The sequence below is a fragment of the Xenopus tropicalis genome, chromosome 4 (assembly GCF_000004195.4).
Source record: "Xenopus tropicalis strain Nigerian chromosome 4, UCB_Xtro_10.0, whole genome shotgun sequence".
In the NCBI taxonomy this organism is placed as follows: Eukaryota; Metazoa; Chordata; class Amphibia; order Anura; family Pipidae; genus Xenopus; species Xenopus tropicalis.
In genome coordinates, this window is record NC_030680.2 from 41,270,901 (window position 1) to 41,293,889 (window position 22,989).

At 39.0% G+C, this 22,989-nt stretch overlaps 1 protein-coding gene across 1 annotated transcript; it reads right to left on the minus strand.

The window, feature by feature from the left end:
* Positions 1-1,434: 1,434 nt before the first annotated feature.
* Positions 1,435-18,415, minus strand: nutf2 (nuclear transport factor 2). The gene is made up of 5 exons (NM_001011126.1): positions 18,390-18,415; positions 10,845-10,968; positions 9,745-9,816; positions 5,716-5,814; positions 1,435-2,002 (listed from the first exon to the last, which is right to left on the minus strand). Exons 2-5 carry the CDS (start codon positions 10,941-10,943, stop codon positions 1,889-1,891), a joined length of 384 nt encoding a protein of 127 aa, NP_001011126.1. The 5' UTR covers positions 10,944-10,968; positions 18,390-18,415; the 3' UTR covers positions 1,435-1,888.
* Positions 18,416-22,989: the final 4,574 nt, after the last annotated feature.

Here is a 22,989-nt window from a genome sequence, read left to right on the forward strand (position 1 = left end):
GGAGATTAAAGCTATTCAGTACAGAGAAAGTAAAGACAACTACCCTCTCTACACAATCCTGCAGCCTTACCAACACACCATGGTAGGATGTATTCAGAAGAATATATGATTTCTTGTTTAGACTCCTGTCAAGTTTTTGGTGAAACTTTTGTTTGTTTTTAGATTAATGTTCTAATTATTCCAGCCTTTGTGCTTTGTTTGTAAGTGAACATATAGTAACTAGTAAATGGTCCCCTTAAGTGTCTAGGCCACAACCTAATGGTTGGATTTTTTTTCCAATTCTTTTAGAGGTTTTTGGATTTTTGACAGTTTTTTTGTGCAACAATTTGAAAAAGTAGAAAAAAAGGTTTCTAAAAAAACAACAGGTTTCAGTCAAAAAATTCAGAGGTTCGTGACTTTTCTGCAACTTTTTCCCACAGACTTTTCAAGTTCAGACTTTCTAGTAAATGTGAGACATTTGAGAAAATTGGTTTATTTGAATTTTAAAAAATGAGAAATGTTAAAGAGTTTTAGTAAATCTGCCCACTAAATGTTTGGAAATACAGTGAAACCTCAATTTTACATCCCCTTATTTTAAGTTTTCCCTCATATTACAGTTCTTTTGTGGTCCCACCAATTTATACTGTATTGCATTTCCCCGATTTTACACCTTTAGTCACCTGAAAAATGTCTGGGCTGGTGCAGTTTTTTCCTAACAGAAGCACCAGCCCTGGCTATAAGGTAACAGATTACAGTCACTGGGGGTGCTTAAAGGAATAGTAACACCAAAAAATGAAAGAGCTTTCAAGTAATAAAAATATAATGCACTGTTGCCCTGCACTGGTAAAACTGGTGTGTTTGCTACAGTAACACTACTATAATTTATATAATAAGCTGCTGTGTAGCCACGGGGGCAGCCATTCAAGCTGGGAAAAAGGAGAAAAGGCACAGGTTACATAGCAGATAACAGATAAGTTCTGTAGAATACAATAGTGTTTTATCGGTTATCTGCTATGTGCCTGTGCCTTTTCTCCTTTGAATGGCTGCCTCCATGGCTACATAGTGGCATATTTATATAAATTATAGTAGACTTTCTGAAGTAAACACACAACTTTTACCAGTGCAGGGCAGCAGCACATTATATTTTAGTTACTTTTATACACTTTCATTTTTTGGTGTTACTGTTCCTTTAACATTTTGGCATCCCTCAGTAATTGTACCTTTCCTTCTCCTTTAATGTGTGCAGATAATGCTCTCTGTCTTTAGCTACTGTTTTAAGACCTAATTAGGTCCCCTAAAATTCATCTGGTTCATTTAAAAAGTACACAAGTGTTTTTTATGAGTGTTCATTTTTGTTCTTTAAATGTAGTTTAGTGGATTGTGTGCATTTTATAAAAACCTGCAAATCTTCAAAGTCCCCCCCCTTTTAAAAAAAAGATCACTATTATCACAATGTAAACTTAAAACTGAAGGAAAATACTTTGTTTTAATTAGAAACATCAGAATCAAAATAAACAAATGGTCTTTAACAATCCAGCTACATTGCCTTTTCTTTTATTTCACATTACTTTGGATTACTTTAGTAAGTGCTTCAAGGTGTTATTTGTACATAGAAAGCAATCTTTTCTCATCGTTTTCCAAAGGCATGCTTTTACAGTTTGTGTTAAAGGCAAATACGTTCCAAAAATCATACACAAGTGTTCATTAGCCAAAAAATATGCAGGACCGCCAAACTTCAGTTCTAAATTAATTTTACAGCAGCCTGGTGTTACTGAACTCTTCAGATGATTTTCTCTGTGTATGATATTTGAAATTCTCTGTTGATATGAAGACTTGTTAGGGACCACCCCCACCCCCACAAAAAAAGAACTGTAGATGAAGAGTTAATCCAGTCTTCAGATGTAGGAATTCAGCCAAAGTTATGCAGTGCTAGCCGGAACATGTCATTTGTACAAACCCATGCGTCTTGGATGTTCTTTAAGAGAAATACCTGATGAAACCCCATAATTGGGTCATCATCAGCCTGCACAAAAAAAGGGAAAGAAATTCAAGTTAGACATGGTAAATTATATATGGTCTCTTTAGCTTTAGAATTTGTATTATATCTGTCTGCTAAAAAAAAACTAGAGACATACAACTGACCTGTAACAAACACATTCTGATTAACAATAGAGAGAAAAAAATAATCTTAAAATTTTGTCCAGAATTCCTATATGCTGAATTAAGAATATTCCAACAGTCTGTACCCTGTTTCAGACAGACACACATACAGACAAATGCTTGGTAACAGCCCAATACCCATTGTAATGTTGACAGTTAAAAAGTACTTGTACTGTGCCCAGGACAAGAGGTTAGGTGAGAAAACCAGCAAAGTGCATAGCTATAGCAGAGTTTCTATGGAAACCAGCAGTGCCACCTCTTCACTGGTTGTTGGAGGGTGTAACCTGAATTGAGAACCTGTGCATGCTCAGTTAGCCAACAGCCAAATTCCTATGGGAGGGGGCCAAGTGGGTTAGAGGAGGAAAAGGAATCCGATTTAGGAGAAGCTGCAGCCTTACTATTAACCTTTAAGCAACAGGAGTGGCAGGCAAGATTTCAAATAGGCTGTTCACTGATTACATTTGTGTGTGTGTGGAGGGGGTTACATGTCCTTTAAATTAACTTAATTTGGCTTAAAAATAAAAACTAAAAATGGATTAAAAGATTAATTGTCCCATGTAAATGTTAATTGAACTGTGTACTTATAACACTATTTTAATCCAGCAATTTTACTGCATGGTTAGTTGTGGACTCCTTGTTTGTGCCCATAAAATGTTCATTGCATAGTGGAACTAGGATTTTGACCACTAATTTCTATTTCAATGTGCAATAACTTTTTTATTTCTTTGATAAGCAGGATGTTTTATCTTATGATAATTTATCTTATCTTCATCTAAAAAAATGTTTAATCCTTGTATCTAAGGGCACGGGGGAGATAAGATATAGTAAATGGAGCCTTTGTGTATATTCTTCATGCACTCCAGTCTATGCCATGTCAGAACTAGATCAGTAGAGCAGAACTTTGGCAGTGATTATTTTAAATAGAGGGCAGTTCTCTTTAATAATATACTATTGTGATGTGAAAAAGTATTTGCTCCCTTCCTCGTTCCCTTATAAATTAATGTTAATAATAATAATTGCATATATCCAATCTTTAAACACAATATATTAGAAAGTATTGGACATTTTTACATCAATGTATATACCCTGTAACATAATGTTGTGGTATAATTTGCATCAGTCCCTGATTTATGGATGTTACCATTAAATTACCCAATACAATAACACATAGTGGTAAATTTTATCAGAACCCAATTAATCTTTCTTTGAGTTTTTGGAGTGTGGGAGTCTGGAGTACCAGGAGAAACACCACACACAAAAAGACAAGTTCAACCTTAATCCCTATATAACCTGCCTAACTGCTAGCTGATGCAGAGAAAGGCCAAAAAAAACCCTCTGAAGACTCTCCAATTTGCCACAGAGGGGAAAAAATTCCTTCCTGACTCCAAGATGGCAATCGGACCAGTCCCTGGATTCACTTGTACTGTGAGCTGTCTTCCATAATGGAAGCCTTCCATAGGACTCAATAGCACTCTGCAGCTCCAACCTGGCCAAAAGAAAGTCACAATACCAAAGCTTGAATGAATTCCAAAACTTTCATAGTCGTTGCACAAATTGATGCAAAGTACAAAAAAAGTTGCGGAATTTAACAAAAATATCGTAGAGTTAACGTAAAGTTCTATAAATTAGAAAAAAATAATTTCTCTTTTGTACTCATTCGGACTTTGATGAGTCTGCCCCTTAGTGTGTATATTCATTAAACGCACTCCAACAACCCCACCAAAGGACAACCAGAAGGTTGAACTGACATGAACTCACCAACAGGACTTCACTACACTGCAAAGAAAGAGAGCAGTTGTACAGTGACCACATATCTAGGAGGCCCGAGCTACCCTCCTCCTTCATGCCCTTTACTGACTCCCAGATTTGGAGTATTGACCTGACATATGGACCGGATAAACTGAACCTTAAAAGCAGTGATAATTTCCATAATCTTATGCTTGACTCCTCCCTCTCAGATTGTGCTGAAGAGGTGGAAGGAATGACAACTGACCGCTGGATTGTTGTGTTTTTTTTATGATAAAGTTAGTGTTTACATTGTTCAGTTATGTATTGGAGTTTGTAATTGTGCTATCTACACCAACTGAAACATACCAACTAGGCTGGGTTATTGGGGAGGAGGCTCTCACAGAATACCAAATCAGGAAACAATAATAAGGGAGACACATACCCAAAAATAATGGTACAAGACCACCATGCTGGTCTGAATAATCTTACTGAATGTAAAATTACTTAACACACCCAAAAAAAGATGGCTAGCCCCACAGGAAACACATCTGCACGCAGACACACTAAAAATCCCAACTATGCCCCCTAGCATATTACACATCTTACAAGAAAAAAAAAAAAAAGTGGCGGTCCTATTTCATAAAAACTCAGCAGTAAATACAACCAAAACAGCTATGGACCCCCAAGGGCGCTATTTAATACTCCACATGCACGTAGAAGGGAAGAAAGTACTCCTAATCAATGTGTACCTGCCAAATTAAGGTCAACTAAATTGCTTTCAAAAATTTTGGACACAATAGTCATGTTTACAGAATTACCCCTGGTACTGGCAGGGGACTTTAATCTAATACACTCAACAAGACAGATCCAGTCCTCCCCAATCCTCTAGGCCAGATCAGCAAACCAAATGGTTCAGACTTATCCTGCAACATGCAGGTCTATACAATGTATGGCAAATAAAACATTCCATGGAAATAGATTTCACATATTACTCCACTGTCCACTCACTGCACACCCAGATAGATTACTTTTTCCTGAATTAAACAGCCATAGAACTTCCCCACCACACAAAAATCCATATCTCACGGCCTGACCATTCCCCGCTTGAGCTGCAGTGCGCATTTTCTTCACATAGTACCAAATTTACTAACTGGAGAATGAAACTTTACTAGCTGACCAAGAGGTGAAAGCTCAGATAGGTAAACACTTAAAGAAGTACTTCTTCCTTAACCTTAATTTAGTTAGCAATGTATCAACTGTATAGGGGCCCATTAGGCCACAATTAGAGGACACTGTATAACAATAGCCACGGCAATGATTGCCGGAAAGATCGAAATTGGTACGTGTATGGCCTCCTTAACACGCACCTCACTTCCTAATCTACATAAAAAAATCTTCAAGAATACATTGTTTTCTCAGGGTACAAAATTAACAAAACAAGGGCAATTCCTTTACATATCCCCATACACCAACATAAGATTTTGAAACTAACTTTCAACTTTATGTGGAAAGATGATTATATTAAATACCTTAGGGTTAAAATAGCCAAGTCTTAAAATATTTTGCATAAAGTAAACTTCCCAGATATTTCTCAACAGATCAGGCAAGACATGCCAACATGGAATTGTATTACACATACACTGTGCCATTACATTTTCTGTTTTATACAACCTATTTGTGAGGTTGCCAATCCCTAACCGTGTATTGAGCGCCAGACAAAAATTAGAAGGGCCAGGGAGTGCTAGAGAGTATTTTTCAATAGAGTGGTTAAAACAGCAATGCTTATCACAATGCAGTTAAACTAATAATATTAGAAAACTTATAATACTGAATATGAAGGGCTCTTACCTTAAGTTGACCAACAACCATACTGATGATGCAACTGTCTGGAGTGGGTTGATGATCTTGTGAGGTAATGCTATGCTGAATTTTCTGAAAAGGAAGCATCTGTAAAACAAACAAAAAGTTTGAGTAGTGGTTTTTATACACACCCAGACAGATTAGAAGCATAGAACATTTCTGAACAGACAAACGTCAGTGGTTACAACTTTACAGTTATCTTTTTGTAAACAGTTTACCCCCAACCTTAAGGGCACCCTAAGCGGATTGTCTGCTTTCCTAAGCAGGCAATTTTTTTTATAGAAGCATAAGTAAGCAGATTCCCTCTTATGCACACATACCCATAGTTTCAATGACTGGCCCAGCGTTGGGCCGTGTGTAGCTACATGGAGCGTATATCGTCACAAAAGTGCAAATGTATGCATTTTCACACTGATATCCACTCTGCGTAGCTCCACACAGGCTGACACCGGGCCAGTTATTTGGAGCTACAGGGTTGTGCACATAAAAGTGTATCTGCTTTCCTCTGCCTCTATAAAAAACAGTGGAGGAAAGTGGACAATCAGGCATTCTAAAGATGGCTGGTAGGCAGAGAAAATGAATACTAATATAAAGATATGCTGTACATTATAGGCATCAGTCTACCATCATGTCGTCTTCTTCTATTTTCCATTATAGCACTGGATTGCCACTTGTGAAGTGGTTTGCATGCAGTGGGTCCAATGTTATTTAAAGGAAAAGTTTTCCAGATTTACAGCGGGCAACAAATGTTCTTGTATGCCACCGACCTTACGCAAAGGCTAGCATACTAAGTTTTTCTTCAAACCTTCTACTCCTCCGATACCCAGTATTTTATTTTACTTGTGTCTGTACATTCTTGGTTGCTCCCTTTGTTCCTGCAGTCCTTTCTAAAAAAAATTCACACAACAAACACTGTATGTAGAAATACTTACTACTCTCCTAGATTTATGTTTTTAGTTGTTCTATTTGGTTCCCTAGGGGCCCTGGGAGGTGGACCCTGGGAGGTGGACCCTGGGAACCAAATAGAATGTATATATATATATATATATATATATATATATATATATATATATACACATATACATATATATATCTGGTAAAGACAGGAACTCACATCTACAATCCGCTTAAAAAATGCCTGGGTGCAGACTAATACTCGCTGTATAGACTTCAAAGGAAGGTACCACACTCACAGGACTTATGAAAAAACAGAAAATGTATTAACACTGTGTATCTAACATTTCAGATGCCTCTGCAGCCTTTCTCAAAGTGGCAATGGGTGGAAGTGACCCCACTGATAAACCCACACTGGCGCGAAAAGCAAAGTGATGTCATAGCTTAACCGTGAAAGCATCAGTTAGTGTGTAATATAATATAATACGGAGTACTGGGGTGTTCTCTGAACAAAAATTTTTAGTGAAGCAGTATTTAGTTGTATGAAATTAAATCAAATGTGAAAAACTGGCTGTGCAAAAATTTGGGTACCCCTTGTAATTTTGCCAATTTCAATGCATGTAACTGCTCAACACGGATTACTGCCAACACCAAATTGGTTGGATTATCTCGTTAAGCCTTGAATGTCATAGGCAGGTGTGTCCAATCGTGAGAAAAGGTATTTAAGGTGGCAAATTGCAATTTGTGCTTCTGTTTGACTCTCCTCTGAAGAGTGACAGCATGGGATCCTCATCATGGTTTAGGGGAAGGCTACAACTGTAAGGAATGTAATCAGGAAATGGACACAGGCACAGTGGCTATAAAACCCAGGTCTGGCAGGCGAAGAAAAATACAGAAACAGCATATGCAGAGGATTATGAGAATGGTTACAGACAACCCAAAGATCACCTCCAAACACCTGCAAGAGCATCTTGCTGCAGATGGTGTATCTGTACAGTCGTGGCCAAAATTTTTGAGAATTACATAAATATTGGAAAAGTTGCTGCTTAAGTTTTTATAATAGCAATTTGCATATACTCCAGAATGTTATGAAGAGTGATCAGATGAATTGCATAGTCCTTCTTTGCCATGAAAATTAACTTTATCCCAAAAAACCTTTCCACTGCATTTCATTGCTGTCATTAAGGACCTGCTGAGATAATTTCAGTAATCGTCTTGTTAACTCAGGTGAGAATGTTGACGAGCACAAGGCTGGAGATCATTATGTCAGGCTGATTGGGTTAGAATGGCAGACTTGACATGTTAAAAGGAGGGTGATGCTTGAAATCATTGTTCTTCCATTGTTAACCATGGTGACCTGCAAAGAAAAGTGTGCAGCCATCATTGCGTTGCATAAAAATGGCTTCACAGGCAAGGATATTGTGGCTACTAAGCCGCTTTTCGATTGTTTGGGGCATCTGGAAAAAGGCTTGTCCGGAGAAGAAAAGGTGAGCGCTACCATCAATCCTGTGTCATGCCAACAGTAAAGCATCCTGAGACCATTCATGTGTGGGGTTGCTTCTCATCCAAGGGAGTGGGCTCACTCACAATTTTGCCCAAAAACACAGCCATGAATAAAGAATGGTACCAAAACACCCTTCAACAGCAACTACTTCCAACAACAGTTTGGTGAAGAACAATGCATTTTCCAGCATGACGGAGCACCGTGCCATAAGGCAAAAGTCATAACTAAGTGGCTCGGGGACCAAACATTGAAATTTTGGGTCCATGGCCTGGAAACTCCCCAGATCTTAATCCCATTGAGAACTTGTGGTCAATCCTCAAGAGGCGGGTGGACAAACGAAAACCCACTAATTCTGACAAACTCCAAGAAGCGATTTATTGCATAAATGTCATGTAATTGTCGATAAAATCCTTTGAAACGTATGAAGTGCTTGTAATTATATTTCAGTACATCACAGAAGCTAATACTTGTGTCATTCTCAAACCTTTTGCCCACGACTGTACATAGTTCTACAATTCAGCTCAATTTTCACAAAGAACATCTGTATGGCAGGGTGATGAGAAAAAGCCCTTTCTGCACTCAGAGTCACTTGTTGTATGCAAAAACTCATTAAGACAAGCCGCAGTCAATTTTGAATAAAGTGCTTTGTACTGATGAGACAAAAATTTAGTTATTTGGTCACAACAAAAAGCGATTTGCATGGCGGAAGAACACCGCATTCCAAGAAAAACACCTGCTACCTAAAGTCAAATTTGGTGGAGGATCTATCATGCTGTGGGGCTGTGTGGCTAGTTCAGGGACTGAGGCCCTTGTTAAAGTCGAGGGTCGGATGAACTCAACCCAATATCAACAAATTATTCAGCATAATGTTCAAGCATCAGTCACAAAGTTGAAGTTATACAGGGGTTGGATATTCCAACAAGACATTGACTCTAAACACAGTTGCAAATCTACAAAGGGATTTATCCAGAGGGAGAAGTACAATATTCTGGAATGGCCCTCACAGCCCCCCGACTTGAATACCATAGAAAATCTATGGGATGATTTGAAGCAGGCTGTCCATGCTCGGCAGTCATAAAATTTAACTGGACTGGAGAGATTTTGTATAGACGAATGGTCAAAAATACCACCATTCAGACACTCATCAAAGGCTATAGGAGGCATCTAGAGGCTGTTACATTTGCAAAAGGAGGCTCAACTGAGTATTGATGTAAAGCAATATTTCTGTTGGGGTGCCCAATTTTATGCACCTGTCTAATTTTGTTATGATGCATATTGCATATTTTCTGTTAATCCAATAAACTTTATGTCACTGCTAAAATACTACTGTTTCCATAAGGCATGTTATATATTAAAAGGAAGTTGTTACTTTGAAAGCTCAGCCAATGATAAACAAAACTCCAAAGAATTAAGAGGGGTTTCCAAACTTTTTCATATGACTGTAGGTTATAATTCATGTTATATGGATCAGTTTTCATAACATGATGTCGGCAATTTTGGTTCGGAATTTGCCAAATTTATGATATATAGGCTGGGTGTAACCAGCTTGAGTGTTAACATAATTACTTTTACAATATTGGTATATTTTGTCCACATACCACATTTTTTAAAATACTTACTGAGAGTTTTTCAACAATTGCAGCTTTACCATGATATTGTTGTCCTTCCCATGTAAGGCATGATGCATCAGTCTTAAATGTAAAATAAAATTAAAAACAAAACAATTTTATTAGATTCATGATTTTTTGCCAACAAAGAAAAGTAAAGTTGCTGCTAAAGCTGTAAAATAAAACACAGTTAGGATTTAATAGCAATTACTTCCAGCACAGTCTAAAACTCTTCAGCAATTACTGCATGTATAACACTGCAATTTGACAACAAACATAATGGATTAACATGGTTATTTCTTTAGGGCCTTATGTAACAGATGTACATGATATTGGGTCCAACAGCAATGTTCCTATTTGCTGTGTAGGCCAAGCATTGTTATATACGTGGAAAGACTCCTGTGTTTTCTCACTAAATCTGTGTTTGGAGAGTGCTTTTTGGCCCTACATTATATTCTATTACCTACCACGAGAAAGCTATGAAAGAGCTATTTCAGGCACAAGAAAGCTTCGTTTGATCGTTTGATTGAGTCTAGCCTGACTCCTTCCTATGCAGAAGGAAGGCTAGGCTTGATCAATTGATTGTCACATAGTGGATGCTGCTCCTTCTGTCGCTGTATCGCTGTAGTTCAATTGACAGGAAGCCAAGTTTTAACAGGTATTTTCAATTAAAGCATTCAAAATACTAAGTGGTTTGCAGGATAGGGCAGTTATTGGTGCAGGGTAGAATAGCTTTTTCACAAATTTTAGTGTTACTTTTCCTTTAACTCAAAGATGTACAACCTCTTTTAGCTGCCCATACGCGCAGTGATATAGATTTTTGGACCACGTGTCAGCTCCAAATTATCATCCCAATATTTTTGTAACGTGGTGATTGCCTGTTTAGCTGATCGGACAGGTTAGAAAAGTTTGGTTGCATAACAATAAAATCTATGCATGTATTGTGTATTTACCATAAATGCAAAAAGAAAAACGGCTTTGTCCGAACAAAAGAGCAAAATGCCTAATCATAGATTAACAGTAAGCATAAATTGCAAAGTAGAAGAAAACACATTTAAAACATTTGGAAATGTAATGTACCAAAGCACTGATATGTATAAATGCAGACTTACATATATTACTGCTAATTGGGTCCTATCAGTGTCAAAGGTCTGGTAATATTGTTGTATAAAGCTTGATCCAATCTGCTCCCAAATTGGCTTTTCTGCCATTCTGATCCTCTTACACAGCTGGAATCTGTAAATGTAGACCATAGAGATGAGACAAAGCGTAAACTATACAAGCAATACAATATCTTACGTCTCCCCAAAAAGTATTTTCTGCCATAAATTTCTCCATAAGTGTCTCACTTCAGCCCTCTCCTGGTCAAGCAAGATAGTACACAATGAATAACTCTAAACCAGATTCTCTCACACAACCCACCCAAGCATCCAGTTAGTCAGTAATTAATCGAGCCTGTTTGCAAAGCAGCAATAGTCCACAGTTTTAGGAGCTCGGAATTACTCCACTGACTCAAGTTCCCAGACAGGGTGTATCTGAAGATTTACAAAAAGTGTGCTGATTTTGTTTCTATACTTTTTTTGTTACTATAAAAATTCTTACTGCCATTGTAGCTGAATGAAATGTGTTGGTTAACATCACATTTCATTCAGCTACAATGGCAGTAAGATCTTTTTAATACTCTCACTAGCAGAAGGGTTGGCAGGTAAACAGTCTACTGACTAGATCAGAAGCAAATGGGGAATAAGTAGGTATGACTTAAGAGCAGTCACGTGTTTCCATATTATATTCCTCTTACTACAACCCGGATTCCAAAAAAGTTGGGACACTAAACAAATTGTGAATAAAAACTGAACGCAATGATGTGGAGGTGCCAACTTCTAATATTTTATTCAGAATAGAACATAAATCACGGAACAAAAGTTTAAACTGAGAAAATGTACCATTTTAAGGGAAAAATATGTTGATTCAGAATTTCATGGTGTCAACAAATCCCAAAAAAGTTGGGACAAGGCCATTTTCACCACTGTGTGGCATCTCCCCTTCTTCTTACAATACTCAACAGACGTCTGGGGACCGAGGAGAGCAGTTTCTCAAGTTTAGGAATAGGAATGCTCTCCCATTCTTGTCTAATACAGGCCTCTAACTGTTCAATCGTCTTGGGCCTTCTTTGTCGCACCTTCCTCTTTATGATGCGCCAAATGTTGAAAAGATCTGGACTGCAGACTGGCCATTTCAGTACCCGGATCCTTCTCCTATGCAGCCATGATGTTGTGATTGATGCAGAATGCGGTCTGGCATTATCTAGTTGAAAAATGCAGGGTCTTCCCTGAAAGAGATGACGTCTGGATGGGAGCATATGTTGTTCTAGAACCTGAATATATTTTTCTGCATTGATGCTGCCTTTCCAGACATGCAAGCTGCCCATGCCACACGCACTCATGCAACCCCATACCATCAGAGATGCAGGCTTCTGAACTGAGCGTTGATAACAACTTGGGTTGTCCTTGTCCTCTTTGGTCCGGATGACATGGCGTCCCAGATTTCCAAAAAGAACTTTGAATCGTGACTCGTCTGACCACAGAACAGTCTTCCATTTTGCCACACTCCATTTTAAATGATCCCTGGCCCAGTGAAAATGCCTGAGCTTGTGGATCTTGCTTAGAAATGGCTTCTTCTTTGCACTGTAGAGTTTCAGCTGGCAACAGCGGATGGCTCGGTGGATTGTGTTCACTGACAATGGTTTCTGGAAGTATTCCTGAGCCCATTCTGTGATTTCCTTTACAGTAGCATTCCTGTTTGTGGTGCAGTGTTGTTTAAGGGCCCGGAGATCACGGGCATCCAGTATGGTTTTACGGCCTTGACCCTTGCGCACAGAGATTGTTCCAGATTCTCTGAACCTTCGGATGATGTTATGCACAGTTGATAGTTACATAGTTACATAGTTACATAGTTACATAGGGTTGAAAAAAGACCTGTGTCCATCAAGTTCAACCCATCCAAGTAAACCCAGCACACCTAACCCACACCTACCAATCTATACTCACATACATAAACTATAAATACAACCACTAGTACTAACTGTAGATATTAGTATCACAATAGCCTTGGATATTCTGATTGATCAAGAACTCATCCAGGCCCCTCTTAAAGGCATTAACAGAATCTGCCATTACCACATCACTAGGAAGGGCATTCCATAACCTCACTGCCCTCACCGTGAAAAACCACCTACGCTGCTTCAAATGGAAGCTCCGTTCCTCTAATCTAAAGTTGATGATGATAGATGCAAAATCTTTGCAATTTTTCGCTGGGTAACACCTTTCTGATATTGCTCCACTATCTTTCTGCGCAACATTGTGGGAATTGGTGATCCTCTACCCATCTTGGCTTCTGAGAGACACTGCCACTCTGAGAAGCTCTTTTTATACCCAATCATGTTGCCAATTTACCTAATTAGTGTTATTTGGTCTTCCAGCTCTTCGTTATGCTCAAATTTACTTTTTCCAGCCTCTTATTGCTACTTGTCCCAACTTTTTTGGGATTTGTTGACACCATGAAATTCTGAATCAACATTTTTCCCTTAAAATGGTACATTTTCTCAGTTTAAACATTTGTTCCGTGATTTATGTTCTATTCTGAATAAAATATTAGAAGTTGGCACCTCCACATCATTGCGTTCAGTTTTTATTCACAATTTGTTTAGTGTCCCAACTTTTTTGGAATCCGGTTTGTACCACTTCAGTCAGAAGACAATAAAACTTGCCTAAACTGTTGCTCTGACAGATTCAAGAATACTTTTAGTAAATATTTGCTAAATTAAGAGTGTGGGAGTTAGTTAATTAAATTCCCATTAGCCTTTGTGTTTTTTGGTTTGATATGCCGGAGATATGCAAGAACAGTGATTTCCAACATATTACATGTAGCGGGTGATTATTTCTGATACAGAATGTTCAAGGGCTGAAATAAATCAGAATGATGATGCCATACAATTAAGTGTACAGAGCATTTGAGAACACCCTGGACCTTACACTTTTGGCTCTAGTTTAGAACTACTGGCAAATAAATAGAAGATGTTATTGGGGGTGATGGCTTGTTAGTTCACAGTTCAACTTAGAAGTATGTTTAATAGGGATACAGTGGTCCAGTGAATTTTTCAGTACAGGCCTAGGATTTAAGGTCAGTGATTTAGTCACTACGGTTGGCAACGCATCTGTATTTTACACTTTCCTTGTCCTCTGTCATAGACAGAGAAAAATAGGATTTGACTGATTTAACACAAACAAAACTAAAAAGGTAGCTGAACATATAAATATGAGTTTATGAGTCTAACAACACAAGCCCAGATCTTTAAATACTGTTGACAATTCTAACCGATCTAGATTCAAGAACTCTAAGGTCAAAGGCACACAGAGTGTTAGCTCCCACTTCCACAGCTTTGTGTATCTGCACTGACAAGTACAGCTTCTGCTTGAGTGCAGGTATTGAGCTGAGATTGGCACGAAAAGGCCTGCCGTTGCATTTTTTAGTCCGATCTCTGCTCGACATACCTGCACTCAGACGGCAGCTGTACTTGTCAGCGCAGATACACGAAGCTGGGAAAGTAAGCGGATTCGCTTCTTTCTGCCTGCCTAAAAAAATGCAGGCTGAGAGCAGCCTTAAAGGTGGCCATACACGCTAAGATCCGCTCGCTTGACGACCTCCCAATATCCCCACCTACAATAAAACCTACCCAATCGAGATCTGGCCGATTTCAGGCCAGATGTTGGTCGGGCAGGCCCATTGTTGGTGTACATACACGGGCCGATAAGTTTCCGAAATGGTCTACAGGAACGTTATTGGATGCTAGAATCGGCCCATATATGTCCACCTTAAGGGCAAGGGCACACATTGCATATCAAACACTTCCCTACGCCTGCGGTTTTTAATCAGGTGGAGAGAAGCAGATCCTAAGTTATCAGCAGCTATATGGAACAGTGATTGGCCCAAAATGGCAAAACAGGCAAATTGTTTGTTAAGCACCAAGCCCTATTGATTAAATTAATGTTAAAAAAGGGAGTTACTGTTCACTTAAATTGTTTCCTCCTTATCTGTAAACACTGGTTCTATAAACTAATGCTTTGGAGACATTTTTAGAGTACATGGCCTTACTTTGCATTTTGTCAGAGAAACAAGCAAAATAAGAAATAATGGTTCCCCAAAGTTGTTTTATTTGTTTAATTATATGTCTTGTTGGGGATGAGGATCCAAAATGGATCCTGGCCATGAGTTCTGAAGTTCTGTTTTGGGGAACAGACCTCAGTGTACAGGTATAGGACTCAAGGTTATTCCAGATTGTTTTGGCGCCAGTAAGGATTAATTATACCTTAGTTGGGATCAAGTACAAGGTACTGTTTTATTATACAGGGAAAAGGGAAATCAATTTTAAAAATCTGAATTATTTGATTAAAATGGAGTCTATGGGAGACAGACATTCCGTAATTCAAAACTTTCTGTATAATGGGTACCTATTACACCAATTCTCTCGGGAACTCTGCTAGTCAAGTCTCTGCCCAATAATCAGTGATTTCTTACCCATGTTCTTTGCCCTTAGTTGTAGTGTTTTAAAAGAACAGTTTGGTGTAAAAATTAAACTAGGTAAAATAGATAGACTGCGCAAAATAAAAAGTGTTTTTAATATAGTTAGGCAAAAATGTTATCTATAAAGGCTGGAGTGACCAGATGTCTTACATTAGACATCTGCTCACTCCAGCCTTTATAGATTACAGTTAATTATATTAGAAATATTTTTTATTTTGTGCAGTCTGTTTTACCCAGCTTCATTTTTACACTGAACTTTGTGTTTTAACCTCTGGTTTCTTAATTTTTCTTATTTTATCAATTATGTTATTATTCAATGTAGCAAAGGTATCCATTGCCTATTAGTAAGGTTTAGCTGTATGGAGATATAGCAGGTCCCTGCAAAATATTTATTTCAACAGCAAGAAATATGGCTTTTATTTTGTAGCAGTACAGCCTGTTTTGCAGCAGACTACACACTTCAGGGCTCTTAAACAATGACAGATCTGCTCGTTTGGCGGGGTCAACAAACAAGTGGATCTTTCCCAAGGCGGGCAATAAACAAGCCAATAAGATGCTAACCCCGTTGGCAGCTTTTATCGAGCTGTGTATGGCCACCTTTAGACAGCTAACTCTAATTAGGCCTGTCAGGAGATGTTGGGGAATTTAATAAGTGATACACAGTTGGTGCACATATTTCCACATAAGAAAAGGCTCCAACTCGCTCATTATGTGGATGTATGCGGGTATGTGCCCTAATCCCTCAACACACACATTGCTGGGGCACTAAATTATTATGTACATTGATGTACATCAAACATGGTTGTCCATACCAGAAGCCCCTCCTGGTGTGGGTGCCTTGTGCTTGCAATACTTTTGTTTTCCCAAACTAGAGTTCAGGCTTTATTAGCCCACATTTCCAGTAGACTAAACTTTTTATTTTTGCAAGATAGAAGTCATTTAACAATCTTAACACCTACAGTCATATACAAATATTTATTAAAAGGACAGATTTTAAAGAAAAAAACGTAGATCACTATTTTTATTTTTTCTGTGGACCATAAAAAATGTTGTAAAATCCAAAATAACATGTAAAAGTAATGGAAATGTGTTCAAGCAACACAAGCCTCAATTATTCAAGAGATATATTCACAGGAGTCATTTTTTTCTTTGAAACAATACTTTACTGTGGTAATGTTAAGGTGTTTACACAGTGCAGCATTAATTTGACTCTGTGGAACTGCATTTCCAAAACCACTCTGAACGTCAGAGGCACAACCTAATACAATAACTGATTTGTTAATAGTCATAGAAGATGCAAGTTAGCTAAAATCCTAATCCTGTAAATACTGAATTCCAAATCAACTAAAACATTTACAGAGGACAAAGGCCTTTTTAGGTAAACAAAATTTTGTGGTAATAAGTGGGGAAAATGTGTAAAAACTAAGAAATGTAGCAATTTAAATATATTTTAAGGTGGTAGGACCACAAAGATAAAATGTGCAAAAACTCAAGATGTGGGTATGTACAATAGAGATTAGACTGCATTTTATGAATTACACTCCAGCTATCAAGACACTGGGTTGATAGAACCAAGCAAAATAAAGAAAGAGATTATATCAAATATTGTGGTGTCCTACAACAAAAATTACTACAAAATGTTATGAGCAAGGTTGCCAAACTGGCTGTATATTACTGGACCAGTAGAACTTAGGCTGATGGCACACTAAAAGATTAGTCTCCTGTGATCTGTTGGTGCTCCCATTAGCCAAAAACTGCACCAGCCCAAGGTACCAGAGAGTGAGACCTGTCCTTTCTTGGTGACACTTGTGCATGCGCAGTAGAGTGAAAAGCCAAACTTTGATAGTTCTTTCACTCTACGCACATGCCTCAGGCCACTGCAGTTTTCTGCTAACAGGAGAACCTGCCTGGGGAATCAGGTGAGTGAATACAATACTGGGGGATGCCTAACATTTTGGCACCCCACAAGTGACTGAGACTTTCCTTCTCCTTTAAAATATACTCTGTGGGAGATGGCCATGCCTATTTTGCTCACATGGGGAAAAATTGTCTACATAGGTGTATACTGCCCCTTTAAAATGAACTTCTAGTATAAAAGTAGACCATTAAATTCTAAAAATTTGTAAAATTCTTAATTTTTTTTTACATTTTTTGTCCAGATTATCATTTTAACTACTGTCTCATTCATAGGGTTTAATTGCCTTGCAAAATGGCACCAGACGGAAAGTTGGAATGGAAGATAAATAGCAGAGGGACCAAATAGAAATAGAAGCCCATGTAATGTAAAAGGCCCCCCAATAGATGCCCTACAGTCTAGTTCTGGTTGCTTGTTGTCCAAAAACTTTAAAAAACAAGTATGTTCAGTTCTAGGCCAGAAATAAACAGAATAGACAAACTATTAGTCAGAAAACCATGAAAAGCTATAAATGATGACCATTTTAAAACTTCATAAGAATATGTCTATAACATACTAAAGTTTACTTGAGCTTCCCCTTTAACTTTCATATAGACGAGTCACATGGCAAATGCAGTCAAAGTGCTATAAATATAACTGAACAGTGAAAGTGCTGAGTATTCTCATTCCACAGTGGGTGGGTGGGGATCCTCCCCAATTATCCTGCTTATTATATATGTATAATATGAATGTATATCTATAACTACGCATACACACGTATATACATATCAGATATACATACTCAGTTATCTATATGTAAGTTATGTTGCGCTTGTTATGCCAGTACTTGAAAAACGAGGGTGGGAGAGCAGGCCCATATATAAGGGGTATAGAAAGATTTATAACCGATATTAAGCACCAAGTAATTCAGTTTACTGTTTTACTGACTGGTACAAATAGCAAATGCCAAATCATACTCTGTGCACGAAACTAGTAGGCAAAATGTATAAGTGCAAGCCTTAGGCCACCACCCACCCCAGTCCAGGCCCACATCTCAGTCATGCCAAGTTTATACGGCCCTTTGCGTCAAATAAGGTCAGATACTAAAAAACACTCATGCACAGCGCTAAACGCTATCAAACTAAAATGCCCCCTAAAACATATATGGAGATTAAAAACTCACCCCACACCAAATGCTGTGTTCTACACTGTACTGTCCCCAAGCTTCCAACAACTCCCGCCGCCACCGCCCTCCCGCGTGACAAGCCCCTCCTACAATGGGCGGGACCGGAACTCCGCGGCTGCTGGGAAATGTAGTTTTACCTGGGAACGTCAGAAGTTCTAGAATCGCCTTATTTATGAGTATAACGTGTTATGTTTCATGTTGCTGTAGTAGGTATGATATACCAACCTGCAGTGTTAATCGGTAATTGTATTAATGTGAACATTTTTTATCTGTGCAGTAAAGTATATGCATTTGTAGGGACCCAAACAAGTGTTACACATTCTTTAGGTATTTACAGTATCGGACTGTGGTAATTAGCCCTTTAGAGATCTTGATTAGCATTTATATTAGAATTAATTAATTGAATGGACCCACTGCTCAAATAATACCTCACAACTGTGTATTAATCTATCTGCCTATCATACACATAAATCCATATACAGAGTTAGATGTAGGTATGTATTATAGGCAGCCCACGTCCTACCTTTATACATGCAAGTCCAGTGTGTAAGCAAGGAGACCTTAAGAAAAGTTATGAAAAATAAATAAGCATTTATTTATATGTTGTAGTTTTGGTTCAAGACATTCAAGCAAACCGATATGCCCAGCCATATATATTGGTTTCCCTGATTAAGGTTTCTGTGTGGAACCAAAACATTGGATTAAATAAACCTTATATTTGCTTGATTTATCCTCTGTGTATATTCCTGTGGAGTGCCATCACTCGGACTTATTATATTTTAATTCTTGCACTGGCACCCAGGTATTAGAATTGACTTTAGGGGGCACATGTATCAAAGTACGCATGGGTCAGAATGGGAAAAATACTATACATAATTTCCACAATATTTTCGTTAAATTACGCAACTTTTTCGTGCTTTGCGTCAATTTGTGCAACAAAATCGTATCGCACATCAGAAATTTTCGTAGTTCCAATCGTACTTTTTAACAATACGAAAATCGTACTTTAATAAATCTGCCCCTAGGTGTGCTTTTCTTTTCCTCTGTGTATTAGGCTAGACCAGGGGTGCCCAACCTTTTTTACCTGTGACCTACTATCAAATATAAAAAGAGTTGGGGAGCAGTGCATGCATGAAAAACGTACCTGGGGGTACCAAATATGGGATGTGCTTGGTTATTTGGTAGCCCCTATGTGGTCTGGCAGCCTACAGGAGGTTCTGTTTCTCAGTACACCTTATTTTTATGCAACTACAACTAAAGTCCAGGCCAGGAATTAAAAATTAAGAACCTGCTTTCAGACCACTGGGAGCAACATTCAAGGGGTTGGGGAGCAACATGTTGCTTACAAGCCACTGGTTGGGGACCACTGGGCTATCCTGAGATTGCACTCAGCATTTATGGTACACCAGGACTGGGGTGGCCTAGCAGCTTTAGTTTTGAGTCTTCATTGTCATGATAATGAGAGTTTGTTAATGGAACTTGGTGGCTTATCAACTGGAGTGCTGAGGATACTTGGTATTCAGCAACTGGGCCAGCAGATGGTGAGGAAAAAGGGTGTGTAGATACAGCGACTGGAGTATGGAGGACAGTGCATCACAATTTACTATTGACGTGGACACATCAGGATTTTGGCTTTTCTACCATAAATGCAGATAGGATTCTATTTACAGAGACTCCTTTGGCCGTGAGTAATCCCATAATTGATGAGTATCATAAACTGATTGATAAGCTGAAATTTAAAAAGAGAGAACTTGATTTACAATTACATGGTATTTTCCTTTCTAATTACCATAGGCAGAGGCTTATGCCTTGGGGATTTAGAATCACCAATATCCCCACGAACGCTCCGAATGCATCTGAACATGTTTTTTTCATATTTATTTTGTATTTATTGCAACAGTTTCGTACCTTGTGCGACTTTTTTGTATTTTTCATGACTTTTTCGTACTTTGCAAAAAAATTTGCACGACAAAATCGTATTGTCACGCCGAGTACGAAAGTTTCGGATTCATTCAAGCTTCGTTATCGTGACTTTCCTTGGACAAGGTTGGAGCTGCAGAGTGCCATTGATTCCTATGGGAGGCTTTCAAAATCATGCACAGAAGGATCAAAGTCGGAAAGGTTTTCCTGCATTTTACGATCATTCAAAACAAAAATTTTGTGATTTTCAGATCGCCAACACGATATTTTCGTGACTAATACGATTTTTTCGTAAACATATTCGTGATATTGGTGATCTTCAGAAATTTTTGGATCCAATCCGAAGTTATCCCATTCAGGATTCGAACTCGCGTTTTCATGAATGTGCCCCCTAGTTTTGGAACAAGTGGGCAAGAACTGGAGTTAGAGGTGAGATTGGGCAACTGGAGGTACAATACCTAGAGTTCCTAAAGGCTGATAATACGACTGATTGGCTGGACAAATTTAAGACTGTAGTGGATAAATACAAACAGGAGTTGACTGCTTTTAAATAAAATAAACTCAAAAAATGTATCTGAGGACTACAAATCAAAATGGGTATACGATTGGCTTTTGGGGCCCAGAGATTGGTCACCCGCGATAAATCTTAATAACCAAGGCCGACTAATCTCCCTGAAATGCCATGCCACTGTCAAGAGTGTATATCGCCGGTGGGATGGCATTCGCATTGCTTCAGTTGGCCGAAGTTGCCCCGCAAGGAAACCTCGGGCGAATTTGGGAAATCGAAGCGAAATGTATGCCATCCCACCGGCGATTTACATTATTGCCGGTGGGATGGCATGTTGGGAAGATTAGTCGCCCGCGGTAGTTAATATTTATCGCGGGCGACTAATCACCCCGTGTGCCACTGCCACCTTAGGGTAAAGACACACGGAGCTACTAGTAGCAGCTACTTTTTGTGGCTACTAAAAAAGACAGTGTTGATCATTTGTTGATAATTGTCTCTACATGTGTTTTAACAGAGGCAATTCTCAGTGTTGTCTGTGGCAGGGTATTTTCTGGCGTTTAGTAGCCACAACAAATAGCTGCTAGTAAGTAGCTCTGTGTCTCTTCACCCTTAGTACACAAAAGAGATCGTTCCCGCACACCCAGGCTCTCCAAAAAACTTCAACGCCCGGTGCTCACTATTAAAGGAACAGTAACACCAAAAAATAAAAGAGCTTTAAAGTAATAAAAATATAATGCACTGTTGCCCTGCACTGGTAAAACTGGTGTGTTTGCTACAGTAACACTATTATAATTTATATAATAACCTGCTGTGTAGCCACGGGGGCAGCCATTCAAGCTGGAAAAAAGGAGAAAAGGCACAGGTTACATAGCAGATAACAGATAAGCTCTGTAGAATACAATAGTGTTTTATCTGTTATCTGCTATGTGCCTGTGCCTTTTCTCCTTTGAATGGCTGCCTCCATGGCTACATAGCAGCTTATTTATATAAATTATAGTAGACTTTCTGAAGTAAACACACAACTTTTACCAGTGCAGGGCAGCAGCGCATTATATTTTAGTTACTTTTATACACTTTCATTTTTTGGTGTTACTGTTCCTTTAAAGGGATCGGCACCCTCTAGAGTCCAGTATACCAACAAAAAACAAGTGACACTCAGGGCTGCAAACAAGGGAACAAGCCCTTAAACTTTTATTGCGGATATGCAACGTTTCGGGGTCAGATAGGGGCTTGAGAAAGCTTGAGAAAGGGGCTATCTGACCCCGAAACATTGCATATCCGCAATAAAAGTTTAAGGGCTTGTTCCCTTGTTTGCAGCCCTGAGTGCCACTTGTTTTTTGTTGGTATCTCTTCACCCTTAGGACAGTGGCAGAAGAGGAGATTAGTCGCCCTGCGACAAATCTTTGTTACCGCGGGTAAATAATCTCCCCGCAATTCCACTGGCAAGAATGTAAATTGCCAGTGGGATGGCATACGCATTGCTACAATTTCCCAAAGTCGCCCAAAGTTGCCTTGAAAGGAAAAGACTGAACAAACAGGGTCGGACTGGGCCGCCGGGAAACCGGGAAAAATCTCGGTGGGCCCCGGCCCTAGTGGCCCAGTCCGACTTTTGCCGGTGCTCCCCCTACTGACTGTTCCTCCCCGACGCGTTCAATTTATACGCGCTCGGGGAGGACGTCAGGCGGGGGCCCAGCGGGGGGTTAGGGGACGCGGCTGGGGCACCTGCAGGGCCCCTGGGGCGGGAGCCCCGGTGGGCCCTGCACCCCCCAGTCCGACCCTGTGAACAAATCTTTACAGACTTGACCAATCTACTAATTTGGACACTGGTACTGATAGCTGTTAAGCTTGCAAGTTTTTTTAGGGATAAAAATCTGTGCAAAGATAGAGAAGGAGAAAACCAAAGGAGGAGAAGGCGCACCAAAGGGAAAACCTCCCAGGTGCAAGAAAATATAATTTTTAATTTAAGCACACATATTCTCACCTCTGGAGAAGTATCTGTGTTATCTAAATTCCTTTTATCTCTAGGTGTCTAGGACAGCAATGGGAAGTGCCTTGGCTCCTCTATGCCGACCTGTACATGCTGGTGTTTGAGACCAATTACATCTATTCTATGGTGGGTCAGTCCATCCTCACCTACTTTTGTTATATTGATGATCTCTTCTTTGTATG